Source organism: Eptatretus burgeri, chromosome 15 (assembly GCF_056783735.1).
Source record: "Eptatretus burgeri isolate ZD-2024b chromosome 15, Ebu_testis_v1, whole genome shotgun sequence".
NCBI lineage: Eukaryota > Metazoa > Chordata > Myxini > Myxiniformes > Myxinidae > Eptatretus > Eptatretus burgeri.
The window spans coordinates 9,658,407-9,678,829 of NC_140975.1; the positions used below are offsets into that span (position 1 = coordinate 9,658,407).

The 20,423-nt window shown below is 37.0% G+C and overlaps 1 protein-coding gene across 1 annotated transcript in view; it reads left to right on the top strand.

Moving 5' to 3' along the window:
* LOC147011462 (ubiquitin carboxyl-terminal hydrolase 16-like) overlaps positions 1 to 20,423 on the top strand; it is a 93,583-nt gene that overhangs the window by 20,111 nt on the left and 53,049 nt on the right. The window contains exons 5-6 of the mRNA XM_085858007.1: positions 7,618 to 7,712; positions 10,722 to 10,924. Coding sequence (XP_085714133.1) covers positions 7,618 to 7,712; positions 10,722 to 10,924 — 298 coding nt within the window. The remainder of the gene's footprint in view (positions 1 to 7,617; positions 7,713 to 10,721; positions 10,925 to 20,423) is intronic.

Here is a 20,423-nt window from a genome sequence, read left to right on the forward strand (position 1 = left end):
ATATCATTATCATTAGTATTATTATTATTTTTTATTTATTCGCCAGCGTCGCTTGTGTATTGTTTTTTTTTTTTTGTTTGTTTTTTTTTTTTTTTTACCCTGAGGCATTGAGTGTTATTGCGCCTAAATCATGGCCACCGTTGAGCTGTTGGAGTCTTTAAGTTGGAAAAATGGGTTTTCGTGTACACCACCACCCGAAATCTCAGTTGAAAAAGTTGTTTTGTGTGTCGGAAAATTAATCGGCATGCATTGTGTAATAGCTGCATCGAGAATGAATCAGCGTGTTATCTTCGTCGCAAAAGAGGAAATGGTGGCGCAGCTTGTGGAGTCAGGACTAACTGTGGAGCCGGATATATTCCTCTTCATATCACCCCTCGATGTTCCATCGATGAAGGTACTCCTGTCAAATATTCCTCCCTTCATAAAAAAACGAGCAGGTTAAAGCTGCTTTAGAACAGTATGGCACTGTTGTTTCAAAAATAACTTTCATTCCTGTTCGCTTTAAGTACCACAGTACAAAACATATTCTTTCCTTTCGACGTCAACTATTTATTATTCCGAAGCCAAACATTCGTGAGCTTGACGTGATGTTAAAAATTGAACATGAAAAGTTTACTTACCGCATCTTTGCTACATCACAGACTTTAGTGTGTTACAAATGTGGACAGTATGGTCACATGAAAAATGAATGCCCAAGGGGTGTTGAAAAAGAATCAAGTAAAGTTGAAAATGTAAATGAACCTGAGGTCACTGGGGTGTCTACTGAGGCAGGGGAAAACTGAAAATCAAACAAATGGAAAAAATGAGTCTGGTTGGGTGACACGAGGAAAACGAAGGCACCAAAGTGCAGTTTTAGTCGAACCTTCTTCATACGCGGAAGCAGTCGCTGTGAAGAGGGTTTCACTCAATCGGAAAGAGAGTAACCAAAATCCTTCAGATGTTTATGCCTGCCCTCTCGCATGTGATGACGAGGAGGCTATGGAGCTTCAAAACACACCATCAGTAGATGTCCCAGGCGGAGACGAAACTTGTTCTGGACATACAGTAGGTAGTCATACACTGAAGCAGGACGTTAATGCGGAGATTGTGTCTAACACCCAAGAACCAACTGTTGAAACCATAGTCGTGCCTAATACCTCAGAACCAGCAGTTCAGACTACAGTAGAGCCTAATAACTCAGAGCCATCTGTCCAAACTATAGTTGTGCCTAACACGACAGAACAATCTCACCAAACTGTAATTGCACCGAGTACCATAGAACTGCCTCTCACATCTACAGCCACACCCATTACCTCAGTGACTTTGAAGCAGACACCTGAAAAGTTAGAAGGAAATCTGCTTCCTGAGGATTCCTTTTTCATGAAACCATTTCCAATGTCTGCTATATCTGTAAAGAAAAAGGAAGCTGAATTTGAACACGAGTCGTGTGATTCCGATGATACTTGTTCAATATCAGATTCTTCTGAGTTGGATGGTGCAGCTGGAGATTCACAAGACCACAAGGACTTAAATGCCCTTGCTCCTGCGAAGGTGATCAAGTTCCTCCACAACACCTTTCGGAAAAAAATTAAACTAACCGATTTCTTTCCGGAACTCGATAAATTTATGCTTACCGCATCCCTTATTACTAAAAATCCGGCAGCCTATGGCGCCAATGAATCCCACGTACACAGATTGAGGAAATATGTAACTCTGGCAAGGAAAGAACTTCAGTAACCATTACCCACCTATAAAATACTAAAATGGTTCTGTCTCTTGCTTGTTTAAACATAAATGGGGGCCGCACCCCTATACGTAAAACACATGTTCGACTGTTACTTGATCAAAAGCATATTGATGTAGCTCTTCTTCAGGATGTGCGTTGTGGACTGACTTGTTCTGCAGAGTGGCAAACCACAAAAAGGGGTTCTTGGTTTTTCAGTTCCTTTGATTGCTGCAGTGCAGGAGTTGCTTTCTGGTTTCGATCAAGTCTTTCATCGGACCAAATTGTTTTTCACGAATTCATGCAAGGTCATTTGGCTTTTGTGGTTTTTTCTTATGGAGGCTATAAAATCACACTATTAAATGCTTATGTCCCAAGTAATCCTGAAAAAAGAAACGAATATTTTTCCATTCTTGACGATTGTTTATCCCAGATTGATTTTAGTGGTCTCGTGTGCCAAGCTGGTAATTTTAATTGTACCTTGGAGCCAGCTCTGGACCGTAATGGCTCAGAACCTCACCCTGAGAGTGCAAAAGGGTTTGCGACCATTATAGCAAAGTATAATTTGGTTGATGGTTGGAGATTGCAGCACCCCAAAGTTAAACAATATTCGTCGTGTCAAGCTTCCAATAACAGGGTATCGTTCGCTCGCTTAGATAGATTTTATGTTAATAATGATTTTCGGAACTTTATATTGTCTACGGCAATTTCTCCCTCTGGCTTTTCGGATCACCACCTAGTTTCTTTAAAATTAACTTTTCCCTATCTTCAACGTAGGAGTGCCTATTGGGCTCTAAATGTTAGTCTTTTGGAAGACATTGTTTTTTGCAATGCTTTTAGAATCTTATGGACTTCTCTTTACGGAAGGAAAAATACTTTTCATAGCAAGCTACAATGGTGGGATATTGTAAAAATCCACATCAAAATCTTTTGTCAGCAGTATAAACTTCATCACTCTCGGGATACTCTTTCGAGGATAACGATTCTAGAAAAAGAGGTTTTAGAATTGCAAAGAAATCCTCTTGAGTTGAACGGAAATCAAGGATTACGTAAAGAATTTATAACTAAAAAAAGAGCTTCTTCACAGTCTTGTCAACGAAAGGGCTAAAGGGGCCTTAGTACGGCTTAAGATTAAAAATTTGAGTCATTTTGACACTTCATCAAAGTTTTTCTTCTCTTTGGAGAGGAAAACTAAAGCACAACAGCAACTATTATCTGTACAATCACCTGAAGGAGGGATAGTAAGTGAACCTAAGATGATTAAAAGAATTGTAGTCGATTATTTTTCTTCTTTATTCTGTGCGAAAAAGATTGATTTGAATGTTGCCAAAGCCTTCATTGAACCTTTACCCAAGTTGTCTGAGTCACAGCGAGCCTCTTTGGAGAGTTCCATCACGCTGGAGGAGTTGGGTCTTGCTCTTTCCAGTATGGCGTCTGGGAAAGCTCCTGGTCTGGATGGAATCCCCTGTGAATTCCACAAAACCTTTTGGGACATTATCGGACCCGAACTTTTGGAAGTACTCAAGGAAAGTTTTCAAGTTGGGGAGCTCCCCCTCAGTTTCCGGCGAGCCATTGTTTCCTTGTTGCCAAAGAAGGGAGACACCCAGTTACTCAAAAAACTGGCGTCCTGTCTCCTTACTGAACACCGACTACAAGATTTTTTTCAAAGGTCCTTGCCTCTCGCTTAAAATTGGTAGTCCAATCTTTGGTGCATCCTGATCAAACCTGTTGTGTGCCTGGACGATCAATATATGACAATCTTGGCGCTGTTCGTGACATTGTTGATGTGTGTGATCTTCTGCATAAAAGTACTGGCTTAATCTTTATTGATCAAGAGCATGCCTTTGATAGTATAGATCATAGTTATCTATTTGCTATCCTAAAGGGTTTTGGGTTTGGTCGTATTTTTGTATCATATATTCAGTTGTTGTATCACAATATTTATAGTTTATTCATAATAAATAATGAGTTGATGCCTCCCTTTACTGTTAGCAGAGGAATAAGGCAAGGGTGTCCCTTATCCGGACTCCTTTATGTTCTTTCCATTGAACCCCTTTTAGTTAAATTGCGTGAGAAGCTTGTGGGATTCTCTGTCGCTCCAGACATACCTGCTATAAAAGTTGTTGCTTATGCAGATGATATCTGCACTACAATTCAATGTCAAGAAGATGTATCTGAGCTACTTAAAACTATGAATAATTTTACCCTTGCTTACTCAGCCAGAGTAAACTGGACAAAGAGTTATGCCTTCTTTTTTGGATTAGCAATGCATTTTTCCTTCCCAACACTACCTGGCAATTTATCCTGGAAGAATAATAGTGTTTACCATTTGGGTGTACACCTTGGTGATGCTCAAAGTATTCAGAAAAACTGGGATGGACTAACAGACAAAATCTACTCCAGACTTGAGAGATGGAGGGGCCTTCTGTGCAAATTATCATATCATGGAAGAGTTTTAGTTATTAACAATTTGGTCTCTTCCATCTTGTGGCACAGGTTTATTGTCTTGCAGCCACCTGCGTGGCTAATTAAAAATATTCAAAAACACCTGATCGATTTTTTTTCTGGGGTGGTATGCACTGGCTTCGACCAGGTGTGCTCAGCCTTTCTCGTAATGAGGGGGGTCAAGGGCTTGTTGACATCACCAGCAGGATCATGACTTTCCGCATTCTTTTTGTGAAAAAGTTGCTTTATAACCACATGCCTTTGGAGAGTTTGACCCTTTGTTTGCTCAAGCAAGCGGGCCGGCTAGGATATGGCCGTGAGCTTTTTTTGCTCGACCTCCTGAAGATCGACATGTCACCACTTCCTCTGTATATGCAGAGTGTGATCAATGCTTGGCAAGCTTTATCACTGCAACGTGAGGTCACTTCCTTTACTGCCTCGATGTTCTTAAATGAACCAGTTTTCTACAATCCCTGTTTTACAGGAATCCCATCCTCTAGGGCTTTTGTGCAACATTTTGTGGGGTCCAATATACTTCTTGTGCACAATCTGCTGGATTTTTCAAAAGAAAGATGGAAATCTGGTCATGAAATCTCCACCATTACTGGGTTGAAATCAATTTGGATAATTGGTCAGCTTTTTTCTGCTATCTTAAAGGCATTAATGAGTTTTGGAGTGGGTTTCAGGCATCTTTTTGATATTGTGGATTTGCCCAATCAATATGCCTTCCCTGTTTTGCTTTTGGACTGGGATGGCAAATCTGTACCTTTAAATTCCATTGAGAAGGGGAACCTGTATTCCTTTTGTATTCAGTATATTTTTTGCCGATTCGGTTAAAAGTCCTTTCGGGATTCAATGGAAAGAACATTTGCCAACTTCGACCCCTCTTGTCCCTGCATGGAGAGGTTTATATACCCCCCCCCCCCAATTTCTAAACGTTCGGGTGACCTGCAATGGAGATTAGTGCATTGCATCCTCCCTTATAATATCTTATTGCACAAGTTTTCCAATGAGATCCCGGAATTGTGGCCATTTTGTGAAAACAATGAAACGCTTTGTCATGCATATGTAGATTGCTTAAGACTTGTCCCTCTTTTTCAGTTTTTGCATGATATTATTTTAAAGATGGGTCTTTCTTTTTCCTTGGTGAAATTTATTTATGGTTTCCCTATTTCCTCTAGTTTCAAATCTGAGACTGGTTTGGCCAGGTTTTTGGTTGCTGAAGCAAAAATGGAGATTTATAAGACAAGGAAAAAGAAGGTGGAATCTGCGGATGCTTGTTCTTGTGTTTTATTAACCTTTAGAACTTAAGTTGTCTCTCGCATTCAGCTTGATTTCTTTTTCTGTTGCAAGTATGGGAGAATGCAGGATTTTGTTGACAAATGGTGTGTAAAAAATGTTCTTTGCTCTGTTGTAAATGAATCACTTGAGTTTCCTTTCTGATTTAAAATGTATGAATCAACCTGAAATGTTTTTTTTAATAATTGGTTGTTCATCTGTTTTGGTAAAATATTTTTTTCTACCTTTATAATTACCGTCTTGTTTGTTCAAATATATTTTGTTTGCTTGCTGTGAAAAACAGTTAAGTGTTGTGCTGACGCCTTTGTCTCATTGGTGAGACCTTTTTATACTTTTGTAATAAAAGAATATAAAAACTCAAAATCTATCTCTCTCTCGACATAGCTCTCTCTCTCTCTCTCGACATAGCTCTCTCTCTCTCTCTCTCTCTCTCTCTCTCTCTCTCTCTCTCTCTCTCTCTCTCTCTCTCTCTCTCTCTCTCTCTCTCTCTCTCTCTCTCTCTCTCTCTCTCTCTCTCTCTCTCTCTCTCTCTCTCTCTCTCTCTCTCTCTCTCTCTCTCTCTCTCTCTCTCTCTCTCTCTCTTTCTCTCTCTTTCTCTCTCTTTCTTTCTTTCTTTCTCTCTCTTTCTTTCTTTCTTTCTTTCTTTCTCTCTCTTTCTTTCTTTCTCTCTCTTTCTCTCTCTTTCTCTCTCTTTCTCTCTCTTTCTCTTTCTTTCTCTTTCTTTCTCTCTCTTTCTTTCTCTCTCTTTCTCTCTCTTTCTCTTTCTTTCTCTCTCTTTCTCTCTCTTTCTCTCTCTTTCTCTCTCTTTCTCTCTCTTTCTCTCTCTTTCTCTTTCTTTCTCTCTCTCTCTCTCTCTCTCTCTCTCTTTCTCTCTCTTTCTCTCTCTTTCTCTCTCTTTCTCTCTCTTTCTCTCTCTTTCTCTCTCTTTCTCTCTCTTTCTCTCTCTTTCTCTCTCTTTCTCTCTCTTTCTCTCTCTTTCTCTCTCTTTCTCTCTCTTTCTCTCTCTTTCTCTCTCTTTCTCTCTCTTTCTCTCTCTTTCTCTCTCTTTCTCTCTCTTTCTCTCTCTTTCTCTCTCTTTGTCTCTCTGTCTCTCTTTCTCTCTCTTTCTCTCTCTTTCTCTCTCTTTCTCTCTCTTTCTCTCTCTCTTTCTCTCTCTTTCTCTCTCTTTCTCTCTCTTTCTCTCTCTTTCTCTCTCTTTCTCTCTCTTTCTCTCTCTTTCTCTCTCTTTCTCTCTCTTTCTCTCTCTTTCTCTCTCTTTCTCTCTCTTTCTCTCTCTTTCTCTCTCTCTCTCTTTCTCTCTCTTTCTCTCTTTCTCTCTCTTTCTCTCTCTTTCTCTCTCTTTCTCTCTCTTTCTCTCTCTTTCTCTCTCTTTCTCTCTCTTTCTCTCTCTTTCTCTCTCTTTCTCTCTCTTTCTCTCTCTTTCTCTCTCTTTCTCTCTCTTTCTCTCTCTTTCTCTCTCTTTCTCTCTCTTTCTCTCTCTTTCTCTCTCTTTCTCTCTCTCTCTCTTTCTCTCTCTTTCTCTCTCTTTCTCTCTCTTTCTCTCTCTTTCTCTCTCTTTCTCTCTCTTTCTCTCTCTTTCTCTCTCTTTCTCTCTCTTTCTCTCTCTTTCTCTCTCTTTCTCTCTCTTTCTCTCTCTTTCTCTCTCTTTCTCTCTCTTTCTCTCTCTTTCTCTCTCTTTCTCTCTCTTTCTCTCTCTTTCTCTCTCTTTCTCTCTCTTTCTCTCTCTTTCTCTCTCTTTCTCTCTCTTTCTCTCTCTTTCTCTCTCTTTCTCTCTCTTTCTCTCTCTTTCTCTCTCTTTCTCTCTCTTTCTCTCTCTTTCTCTCTCTTTCTCTCTCTTTCTCTCTCTTTCTCTCTCTTTCTCTCTCTTTCTCTCTCTTTCTCTCTCTTTCTCTCTCTTTCTCTCTCTTTCTCTCTCTTTCTCTCTCTTTCTCTCTCTTTCTCTCTCTTTCTCTCTCTTTCTCTCTCTTTCTCTCTCTTTCTCTCTTATTATACCCATCAACGAAGCAATGGGTAGTATGTGCTTGTCACTAGTGTATAATATAGGACAACCAGATGGGCAGTGTCCTGGATACGAATGTTTTTTATTTTAATGCATTTTATCCGACTATCATTCCCAGCAAGCAGGCTTTCTAATGGGCTGCGCAATGCTCGGTCTCCTTGCTGCCCTCCAGGTGCTACAGCTGCAATGACGAGGTCGACGTAAATCAGAGGAAGATCCTCAGCGAGGTTCTTCAGCTTGTGCGGAAACATTTGTTCAGAGCATCAGGTGAGGTTTTGTGCATGACTGCAAAATTTTGGGGCATCGTCTCAAGGGCAGCAGCTTTTTGAAGGTCAGAGTGCAGTATTTTGACACGTTGTGCTACAAAATGCTTTCGGTACTGCTTTTAGTGCATTTCCTGGACACATTTTCAGGTGCACTTGCTTCATTTTTCTTGAGCTGAAATTCTGGGAGGCATAAAGTTGAGATACCTTGGGATCATGATTTATTTGGGCAATGGCACTAACCTTGTACTTTTGGTCCAACCTTGTAATTTTGATCCATCCACGAATAACTTTTCCGTGATTGCATAAAGATCGAGTTAATTGTAGGCATGGTTGTCCTGGCCAATGAGGAGGATGTGCTAGCTCGGTTGGAGAATGGAGAGTTTGGTTTCCCTGGTGGCATCTGCAGTTTTTTTTTTTTGTTTGTTTTTTTCCCTTGTCGAGGCTCGTATAAAAGCTAACACACAACGCACAAGTGGGGCATGAGACATGAGGGGCAGGAGTGGGAAGGACAAAACGGTGGGGAACAGAAACATTAGGAGATCTGTGGAAGGGAGAGGGATGGGGTGGGGAACATGGGGAATACAAGATGGTCATTACAGGGACTTTCAGGAAGGAAAGCAGGGAATTTGAAGGAGGTGGGTTTGCGGTAGATTAACGGGGGTAGAAAAGATCGAGGTTTTGGATGGGGGACAATAAAAGGTGGTGGTGAACAACTGTTTTGGAGGCCTGGACGGAAGGATGGGATTGAACCGAGTGTGGGAGCTTATTCCAAAGGCGGGGAAAAAGAGGAATGAAAGAGTGAAGGTGAGCAGTGATTCATGATTTTGGTAGTTTTAGCAGAAGGGGGTTGCTGGCGGACCTTGAGCGCCCTGCAAAAATATGGGGGGTGGTGGGGGGACATTTCGCAGACAGAGCAAGGGGTGGGGGTGAGACTGGAGAGGAGACAGGAGAAGTCAGAAAGACCACCGACCTGCCAGCGGTGAGAGAGTGAGAGGCCCAAAGATTCAGCCTCATCGCGGGAGATACCAATTATCCGAAATGCCTTTGTTTCCACAGCGTGAAGCCGAGAAAGTTGAGAGGCAAGAGCACCAGCCCAGAGGGGAGAGCAGTACTCCATCAGGCTGCGGACAAAAGCTTTGTATGTGGTCAGGAGCTCAGGTGGGCCGAGGAAGGACTTTGCCAAACGGAGGATTCCCAGTCGGCGACTGGCTTTGGAGGCCAGGTTTGAAATGTGGCTTTCCCAGGAAAGGTCATGGCAGATTGTGAGACCCAGAAGCTTGAAAGAAAGGACTTCCTCCAGAGGATTGTTGCGAAAGTATATGGGGGGTTCTAAACGGTCCTTTCGGAGAGACAGTGAGAGTGTGCGATTTGTCCGGATTGAAAGACATGTTCCACATGTTGGACCAGTTTGTGATTTTATGCAGATCTGCAGAGAGTGAAGAAGCTGCTGCTTGCTGATCTGAGGGATGACAGATGGTACGGCAGAAGGTGGAGTCATCAGCAAAGAGATAAAGAGGATTTTCCAGAGTCAGAGAGATCATTGATGAAAATCAAAAAATGAACAGGGCCCAGAACGCAACCTTGAGGAACTCCAGCCTGGACAGGAAGGGGGATGAAAGAACTCCATTTAGGGCCACACGTTGGCTGTGACAAGAGAGGAAGTCTGCGAGCCATGAGTGGAGATGGCCTTGGATACCATTGGAAGAGAGTTTGGTGAGCAGGGCAGAATGCCAGACCGCATCAAAATCACGTGATATGTCCAGGGATACGGGTCGGATTTCATGTCTGCCATTGATTACCTCCATCCATTGTTGGGAGAGCAGAAGCAGTCCATACAGGGTGGAGTGACCAGGTCTGAAACCAAATTGATGATCAGAAATCAAGCCATTGGAAAAGAGTAAGGATTTAATGTCTGAAGCGATGATGGATTCCATAACCTTACTGATGATTGGGAGAAGGCTGATTGTATTGTTGTTGCAGAGATCTGTTTTTTTTCACCTTTGTTATGCAGGGCAGTGATGTTTGTTGATTTCCAAGCAGATGGCAGATGACCTTGAGCATAAAAGAGGGTGAATAGAACAGACAGAGGGTGAGCAAGAGCAGAGGAGCAGGTTTTTAGGACCCGTGGCCTGATGCCGTTTGGACCGGTTGCAGAATCTGAGTCGAGATTTGACAGCAAACTCTCCACTTTGTCAGAAGAAAAGGACAGTTGGGAGTCTGGGAACAGTTGGGTGCGACTGGGTAAGGTGGGTACAGAAAATACCGGTTCCGGTATGAAAGCGATACGATATGAACAAATCAAATTTTGGCGTTTCCATTCTTTTAATACCGCACAAGCGTACCTGATTTTAAAAGCTTTCATGCACTCGGCATTTCGCCTAAACATGGAACAGGAACAGTGAAACGTATGACGTCAAGACGTAACTGGAAGTAAGTTCAGTTTGTTTTAACTTTTAACCCTCAGCATCCGAGCACCCATGCAAGCAATTGCGTTTTTCTTTGCCCTCGTGGCTGGTTTTAAAGCAATTGCCAATTGGTTATTATTTTACATGAATCAGGTGTGCTTTGGAAATCCTGTACCAAGTCGGTGATCTACGATACCGGTATGAATGCGATAAGGGTGCAGAGTTCTGCAATAGTCATGCTGGACCGGTGATGGATTCTGACCTGTGTCGATTACCAATACTAATCTTGCTTAAAAAATATAATCATGTTTAAAACAAGTTGAAGTTGGAAGTAAAATAACTGTTCTTATGTTGGTGGTAAAAAAGCCCCGTGTGAGAATACTTTGAAAAATTACTGTGTGTCCATGATGTGTGGTCAAGTGGACCATTGTGGATTTTTGTAACCTGCATAACAAATAAATTGATCATTTAATTTAATTTTTTTAATTTGAATATTATTTATATACTGGTATATAGCGGTGTGATCCCACCGGTGTATTGATATCGACGGAGCCTCGCGTCTCCCCTCACCATCTTGAATAAGAAGTTGTTGTTACGTTGTGCAGTCACCGTCCCACAGGGTCATCAAAACGGGCCAAAGGAAGACGTGTCATCACTGCAGACGAAGGGGTTGTCGCCGCAGGCGAAAGCCCTGTCACCGCAGGCGAAAGAGTTGCTGAATCAGAAGAAGGAAACAAAGAACGTTGTGCCGACTGTCAGAGGCCTCAGCAACCTTGGCAACACGTGCTTTTTTAACGCCATAATGCAAGTGAGGATAACTTTTATTCCACTCTTGTTAACGCTTTGGCTACAAAAAAAGAATTGCTGATCGGTGGAGGCAGTGAGTTGGTAAGAGGCCTGACCACATTAAGTGATCCAATGACTGCTAAAGGAAAGGTTGCGCTGCATGGCATCTTTTCTTGCTTTTGAAATTCTCTCCTCGACGGTCACAACCCATGTGTGCCTGTCGGTATGAGAAGCTCATTTGTTGTTTTTAATTGTTCATTTAATTGTCCGGCTGCGATTTGGTTTTGTGCTTGCGTATATTAAAGTTTGGCATGTGTTATGTTTAGGGATGAACAGGGTGAATATGTAGAGTGTATGTACTTTGTACTTATTTGGATATGAAGATGAGTTTGTGGTTAAGTTTGTTTTTGATATCGGTGCTGCTTAAATACCTTACATGCAAACGGATGAGTTGCAGCTCCCACCGGAAAAGCGGTTGTGATCACTCCCTCATTGTGCTCCTGTTATGCATCTCAGTCCTTGGGCAAAGGTGGATATGTGACTGAGGCATATCATTATGGGTGGTGTATAAAGACTTGCTGTTGGCATGCACAATGCTGACATTCAAAGGGACACTCCGCATGAATTTTTTTTTCCATGTATTGTAAATTTGCAATGTGGATGAAAGGATTGGCCAATCAATCCTGTGAGTAGGGTAAGAATACTGGTTCTGGCTCACTTTTCCCCATGTAAATGAATGGGGGATTTTCAGCCATGAAATTTTTCTTTTTTTTCCCCTAAAAAAATAAATCCCCTTTTTAGCCCAAGGTATATTTATTTGTCTCCCCTTTTAACCTGGAGCCTGGTGTTGGCTTAGTGGTTAGGGTGGCGGCTTGGGATCCCAGGGTCCTGAGTTCAAGCCCCGTTGGCTGCTGAATTAACACCAGAGGGTTGACTCAGCCTGCCATCCTTCCGAGGTCGGCGAAATGAGTGCCAGTGTACTGGTCCCGGTGTATGCCCCGGTTAGAATAGGTGTACCATATCCCTGTGTGTCGTAAGAGGCGACCAGGGTTGGCGTCAGGAAGGGCATCCGGCCATAAAACATTGCCTCAAGAAAAAGCCAAACCCCTGCACAGCAGGGAAAAATGGCTGTAAAAACGGTCATTTTTTTATTCCCCTTTTAACCTAGGGGCTCTCTATTCAAATAGCCCATACAACAAGATAAAGATTTGTTAAAGGTGATTCTAAAGAAATATCTGAAACGTCTAAGCCCCGGGACACTCTTTATCAAATAACCCATACAACAAGATAAAGATTTGTTAAAGGTGATTCTAAAGAAATATCTGAAACGTCTAAGCCTCGGGGCACTCTTTATCAAATAACCAATGCATATTGTTTAGCTCACTCATTGAACCTATAAACATTTGTTCATTCTCAAATTCCTTCAATAGTTTAATTTTCTTTGCACAATAATCCCCATCTAAAATATTGAAAAACAAAACATTTGAATCTTTATATTTTTTAAGATACCCCTTTTGTGCCATTACGAAATGATAAACTTCTCTTAATGATCTCATCTGACCACCTCCTGAGTTGCATATCATTTTGATATTGTATTAAATTATTTTTCCATTGTTCAATTGATAACCATCAAATTTTTCAGTCCATTCAAACATATTTATTATTTTCTTTACATCCTCTAACTTATTGGTTTTTAAATTGATTCGCATATTTGTTTTATTTACCTTTGTTTTAGATATTTTTTCAATAAGACTTATTTGATATTTTTCACATTCATTATGTTTTCCATTTATATACCAAGACTGAGATTTTCTCCACTCTTTAATTTGACTAATACTTGGTTCGACCATTTATATATTGTGAAAAACGTGGCGGTAGCCCTTAAAAACCCTAACCCATCTTCCCATCGTTAAAACTTGTGTCCATATGGAACACAATCTATTCTATTCACTCTATCATACAATACCCATATGGAACACAATCTATTTTATACACTCTATCATACAATATCCAGATGGAACACAATCTATTCCATTATCTAAAATAAATCTCTTATCATCAAAGGCTCCTAATGCCTTTTTATTTACTTCTTCACTATATATCTTATGTTTATAACTTCTTATTGTATTCATTTTCCTATATTCTTCTTTCTTATTCATCAAACAATTATAATAATTTCTAAAAGTTATTGATTTCTTTATTACATATTTCTTTATTCCCTTTAACCTTTTATCAATCTGATCACCATGCTTATAAGCATATGCCTTTGCTCTCAATCCAATAAACTCACTCATTACTTTTCCACCCAACTCATCCTTGAACTTGCCAATAACCTTTTCATTCTTTTTTGAAAATAACTCACTCTTCTTACTAAAATTACTTGTATCATATACTCCAATGTTTTTCTTCATATCTTTATAAACATCGTCAGTTTTTATATCTAGAATAAAACTATCAGTGTCCATATACAACAATGAAGCATTTTCACCATACTCTTTCTTTAAATCATTATACAAATAATCATACATCAATATCTTTGATAAATCAAGAACTGCTGTTCCAATATAAATTGGTTTATCCATGACAATACTTTCCTTTTTCATATGAATAGCAGAAAAGTTCTCTGAAAAAACCTCTTCTCTCTCAAAACTTGGTTTATTTATCAATCTAGAAGCTTCTTTCCAAGATGTTGCAAATCTAATGTTTTGCCTGTTTCTAACATTCTCCATTGTCTTTCCAAAGACAGCATTATTCATCAATTTATAGAATTCCCCTTCAAATTTTACTTTTGTATTTGTTCTCATATCTGTATTGAATTTAATATACTTTTTCATCCAAGGACTTTGTTTAAATTTTAAAACTCTATGAATTTTCGCTACTCTCAACCCAGCAGATAAATATTGTCTCAAGTTCCTTTGATGCAAAACATATCCCTCTTTATCATAGAATGTTGTTAATAACTTTTCTGTTGATTTGCCTTTAATATTAAAACTTTTATGATAATCACTGAACCATTCTTTCTTTGGGGTTTCTTTCTCACATGCAAAAGGAAGGTCTTTATGCTTATTATGAAGATCACTCGGGTACTTCAAATCAACTTCAAAATAATAACCTTCTTCTTTGTCATTCAATTTCTCTTGAGAAGAAATAACAATATTCATCAAAGCCTTTTCATAATCCTTTTCTTCCACCCACTCTAATTTACCATAAGGCAGAGATTGAGACATTGCCCATCCATACAAATTATTAGCATCAAAGTACATCAAATAATTACTATCTTTTTCACTCTCATAATTTGGAAGATATTTATTATTTGCTTTAGCATATCTTTTTGAACATACTTGTGATATTCCACCTCTCTTAGACTTCTCAATCATCAAAAGCATATCTACATCACTGACTAAATCTATATCTTGTTTTGTCATTTTCAACATTGCACTCCAAGCTAAACCAGGAGCTGTGAAATAGTGGGCAGGATCTAATCCATAACAATTTTTATTATGACAGAGTGATCTAAAAGCTTCAAACACATCAGCTAACAATAAAACATCTGTTTTTAGATACAAATCATGATATTCTCCAAGGTTCTTTATCTTAAATATTTTCCAAATTTCTTGTGCGTGTTTATATTCCTTATCACTTATCTCTTCTTCATGAAGGTGATTATAGAAACTTTCTTTTGAAGGAAGTTGTGTTTCTTTAAATCTCATAAATGAATCCATATAACCATCAGGATAAATTCCCTTACTTGTAAGAATTTTCTCTTTACTTTGAATTTAATTCCTTGTTTCAATTTCCTCTCTAGTTAGAATTCCCTCTTTAATCAGAATTTCATCTATAATCAGAATTTCCTCTTTAGTTAGAATTTCATTCTTTGTTCGAATTTTCTGTATAATTAGAATTTCATCTTCAGTAAGAATTTCTTCATTCATTTCCTCATTAATTAGAATTTCCTCTTTACTTTGAATTCTCTCTTTAATCTGAATTTCCTCTTTAGTTAGAATTTCCTCTTTTGGAAAGAATGAATTAAGATTTGGAAAAGAGCCCGTGGAGCTTAGATTTGATGCGAGGTAGGCTAGTGGTGTTCCCATAAACTTGTAAGAATCAAGAAACCTTATACGAGTTATAGGTTTTGTGAATATCATTTTTGTAAATGAAATATACTTTTGACTTGTGTTTGTTATGGCAGAAATATTCCCTGGTGTTTTTGAAAGTTCATTTATAAGTAGATGTGTATCATAGTTGGCGCTGTTGTGAAGAAAGACTGGAATAAAAGAAGGTAATTTATAATTAAGATTACAACAGGAATGAGCGGGACCTCTATATTTACCAGTAAGATGACAATGATCCCTAACTTTGGACTCCTCAATTTCCTCCTCACAAATATGACAGATATTGTTCTTTCTAAATTCTAATTTTTCTTCTATGGTTAATTTCATCGGTTCATTTGTTTCTTTCATTAATTTAGTTAGTCTTATACAATCCTTTTCTAATCGTTTTACAAACTCTTGTGAAGCATTTTTTCCACTATACTGTTCAAGTTTATTATACTTTTCTCCAACAGATGATTTGATATAATAACAGAAACCACAAGGAATATGTTTTTGATATTTATTTGTATATGGTTCTTTTGGATTAGGAGAAGCAGTATTTATCTTTTTAAGGATACATTCAAAATCAGCGTATATCACAAATGGGTGCATGATAGATTTATTATAATCTTCAAAAGAAATCTTTTCACCAGGTTTAGGCATTGTAATTACAGCTGATTTATGATTACTACAATATTTTGAATGTTGTTCTAATCGTTCTTTTGTATGAAATGAATTAAGACATCGCTTACAAGGATATATTTTGTTTGCTGTTCTGAATACCTGAGAAGAGATTAATCTTGATAAATTATTGATGCATGTGTAATGTGAATTCTTTCCAACACTAAAATATAAAAGATCAATGTGTGTTTCTTCATTTTTATAGTTGTTTGAAATTTTTAATATTTGAACTTTGTTTGTATCCGTTAATCCATATACATTAATAGAAAGATTATTCTTTTTCTCAAATTTAGGAATATCTGTTAGTGGCATTGGGAAATTAAAATCTTTAATGTCCAAGGTATTCTCATATTTCATATATTGTTTTACTCTTTCTGAATTACATTTTGGTGGATGTAAGTGAGCAAGAACAGACCAGAGAAAACATTTATTATCATTATTCTTAATATTAACAACTGCCTTCTTTCGTTTTATTTCTTTTGGTAATTCAATATAAGAAGAAGCTTTAAGAGGGTTTGATTTTAGAATGTGTATATCTAAAAAGATGATTTGTTTAATATTGAATCCACTTCCTACCACTGTATTATCAACATCCTCCTCTTGTCTTGATAGTTCTTCATAAACCCCACTATTCAAAAAATCTTGAAATGATGTTATAAAATGAAGATCTGTCCTCATATAAGGAGTTTGTTCTTCATCTTGTCTTTTCATATTCATTTTCACTCCCATGTAAAACTTTAAAGTTTTCATTTCTTTTAATGTCTTTTTAATAAATTTTTCAACATCAGGTTTCACTATTTCAATTGATTCAACTATTGATGATGGACCGGGTTCTCCAAATTGAAAAATCCTTATTTTTATATGCCCTTTAAATGCCCCATCAGTGTTTTCAATATAATAGTCTCCCTTTACTTTAAACTCATTTTTCTTGTGTTTTTGTGATTGAAGATGCCTATTATAACTACTCTTCAAAACATCCTTTGAGCAGGTATCACAATGTTTTCTTTCCAACTCAAGAGGGGATATTTTGTGAAATAGATTAAATGTGTGTTTGTTGGTTCGGAGGTGTTTTCTATAATGTTTATATTCGTGATTACAAACATCGCAGTATGTTGTATTCACCATATTTATATAATAAAACTTTGCTTAAACTAAAATTTTCTTGATGAAAATTTCGTTTATTTTACAGGTGAATCTGTGCTTACACTAAAATTTTCTTGATGAAAATTTCGTTTATTTTACAGGTGAATCTGTGCTTAAACTAAAATTTTCTTGGTGAAAATTTCGTTTATTTTACAGGTGAATCTGTGCTTAAACTAAAATTTTCTTGATGAAAATTTCGTTTATTTTACAGGTGAATCTGTGCTTAAACTAAAATTTTCTTGATGAAAATTTTGTTTATTTTACAGGTGAATCTGTGCTTAAAACCATTTTATCCTCCAACTTTTTCACTTAATAAATACAATGTTTCAAGACACAAAAGACAAGTTTCAATCAATCTCTTCATTTGTTAAAGATGCTGAGAAATATGTCAAGGATGTAAAATTGAACAAAGATAAATATAACAACTATTGGATAAAAACAATTATGGTGGATATGATGAGTTCTTCAATTTACTTCAGTGGAAGGGCTTTTAGTATACCTGGAAGAACATCAATTAAGGTATCTCTAACAAAAGTTTCTCCTCTCCTTCTGGCAATATATTCAAAACTAGAAAAAGCAATGAAACAAGAAAAGGTATCAAAAAATAAAAACCTTATGGATGAAGCTTTAGAAAGAAAAGATAAGACCATCTGTAATATGCAAGGAGAAATTTGTATTTTTTTCAACAACCCTAAAGATATAAATCCTGATGAAATAAAGGATGTTAATATATCAGGTGAAATGACATTTCGTTCAATTGTAGTTAAGGATCATTTTAAAATTACCTTTAATATAAAAAATGTAGCAGTTGAATCTGTTAATGAAAAAATGTATATCGATATCGATGGTAATGTTTTTTTCTACTAATTAAATGAGCCAATATTCAACTGAAGATTTTGAAGATTATGAGAGTGATTATGATACCGAGAGTTTGCATTCAAACGATAGTTATGACACCGAGAGTTTGTGTTCAAATGATAGTTATGAAAGTATAGATGATTCTGAAAGTATCGAAGATGAATTTCAGTTTAAGTAAAGTTTTACTTTATAAATATGAATAGTTTACTCGATTTTGAGCCTCTTGAATTCCATGATTCTCCATATAACAAATTTGAGAATTGTCCTGCGTGTGAAAGACGGGGATTAAATACAGAGTCAAAAGCCTATAAACAATGTGTATTCTGTGATTATCTTCTAATTAATGATAATCAAAAATATAAAAAGGAAAATAATTCTTTTAGATTTACACCAAAAATGAATTACTTTACAAGATTGATTAGAGAAATGAATGTAAAGTACGAGGGTGAGAACACACCTTTCCTTACAAGGGAAGAAACTGAACGTATTAGAGAAATGTTCAAAGGATTGTTGTTATATATTATTCATGGATGTGATTTTCAGGGAAATATCAACACAAGATATTGCATAAATAAAATAATGGATAAATCTTGAAATTAAACCTGAACTTAGGATAAAATATAGAATTTCGAAAAAAGCCAATAATAAATTAAATAACCTGTTTTCCAAATATATAAATGAATGATTTTTTACCCATTTGGGAAAATAAGATAAAATTTGACAACCATAAAAATCTCCCAAATTCATCAAGATGCCTCATAGTTGGTTCAAGTGGATGTGGAAAAACTTGCTTACTTTTAAAGATGCTCCTCACTCCCAACTTTTTAGATTATGATAATTTAATAATTTTCACAAAGTCGAGTTTTCAACCAGAGTATCAACTACTCTCACAAGGTTTTAATGCTGGTCTTCAAAAAGAAGATATAATCGGTTTATTTAAACTTCAAAAAAACCTAAATGATTTTAACATTGAAGATATAATACAACTATTTTGTGATACACAGAGATGTAAAAAGAAATCAAAACCGATAACTTGTATTCTGAGTGATAATACGGATGATATACCGTCTCCCCAAGATTTGGATAAATCCAAAAAGAACCTCGTTATCTTTGATGATTGTGTTAATGAGAGAAACCAAACGGTAATGGACAGCTACTACACAAGAGGGAGACATTCTTCTTGTAATTGTATTTATCTTAGTCAATCGTACTTTCAGCTTCCTCGTCGTTCCATCAGAAACAATGCTAATACTTTTATTTTATTCAAGTTAAATTCAATAGATATAAACAATTTTTGGAGAGACAATTGTTCTACATTATGTAGTAAAAAGGAATTTGGGGATTACATGAAACACACGACTGAAAAATATAAATATATTGTTGTGAAACAAGATGACATATTAAATGATATTTTTCAATAAATAAATGGATGCGAAAGAAAGAGCAAGAAGATTTAGGGAACATCAAGAGTTGGTTTCAAAAGTTGTAAAACAGCAGGAAGACATAAAGAAGAAACGCAGACAGAAACTAACGGGCGAAGAAGCATTTGAAAGAAAACAAGAGAAATTTTTTAACCCACTTTTAAAAACTTCCCAAGAAAAAATGAAAGATGTTTCCACAGTTCCCACAGTAGAATATACTCCGAAAAAACTTCAAATGTTAAAAGATTTCAGTCAAATGACGGAGGAAGAATTAGAGCATATTGGAGAATTAGAATATCATGATGAAGAATTATTTCAACAACTGGAAGAGATTAATCAACCCCCTGATTATATTGTGAATGCTGTTCAAAACAATGAATATTCAGCGGATTCAAAAACCAAAGCAGGGCTCATTCCAACAGAACAATCAGCAATATTTCATCTTGTTCAAGAAAAGGTATTGATATTTAATGATGAATTAAGGTTCTTGGGTTCTGCTCAACCCCCTGTTAAACTAACTCCGAGATTAATGTTTCTTCTCACAAAAGATGGAAGACAAGGTTCAACTGTGAGGGATGAATCAAAGTATATTGATAAACCATTGGATATGGAAAATAATGATGATAGAGTATATATTGATCTGCTGAACACTCTAAATTATAAGGTTATTCTTTCTGGTAAAAGTAGGAAGAATGAGAAGGAGAAACACATTATTCAGGCTTTAAGTATCCTTGGTTCAGGTGTTAGTTTTCTTCCAAATGACCCATCGCAATTAGTTAATAGACTGTTATTGTTGTTAGGCAGTAAGAAGGCTGGAAATAACAATTGTTTTAATGAAGCATCAGCCATTTTAGACCAGTTGATGAACATGAAAATAATTAATAAATATCAATATAAAGACATTTTATCTCATATTAAATAAGATGAGAAGCACAATCCTTAGTTTCAATTTCACAACAAGCGACCACACATCTTCATTCCCATACCCACTACAACTTGACACAACAAAAGAATATGAGGCATCTTTATTGTCCATGGAAACTTATAATACCTTATTTAATATAACCGAGAAAAATGACAAGTTTAGTTATAATCCGGGAAGTGGATACAAAACGATAACAGTCTCACCCGGAGCATATGAGATTTCTCAAATATCTTCCGAAATTGCTCGTCTTATAAAAGAACAGGGTGATGAACCAAAAAATATTGTTATAAACATTCAAAAACATACTTCAAAATCAACGATTAAAGTTAAAAATAACTACAAGGTTGATTTCACAATTGATAATTCATTTCGAGAGTTATTGGGTTTCTCCTCAAAAAGATT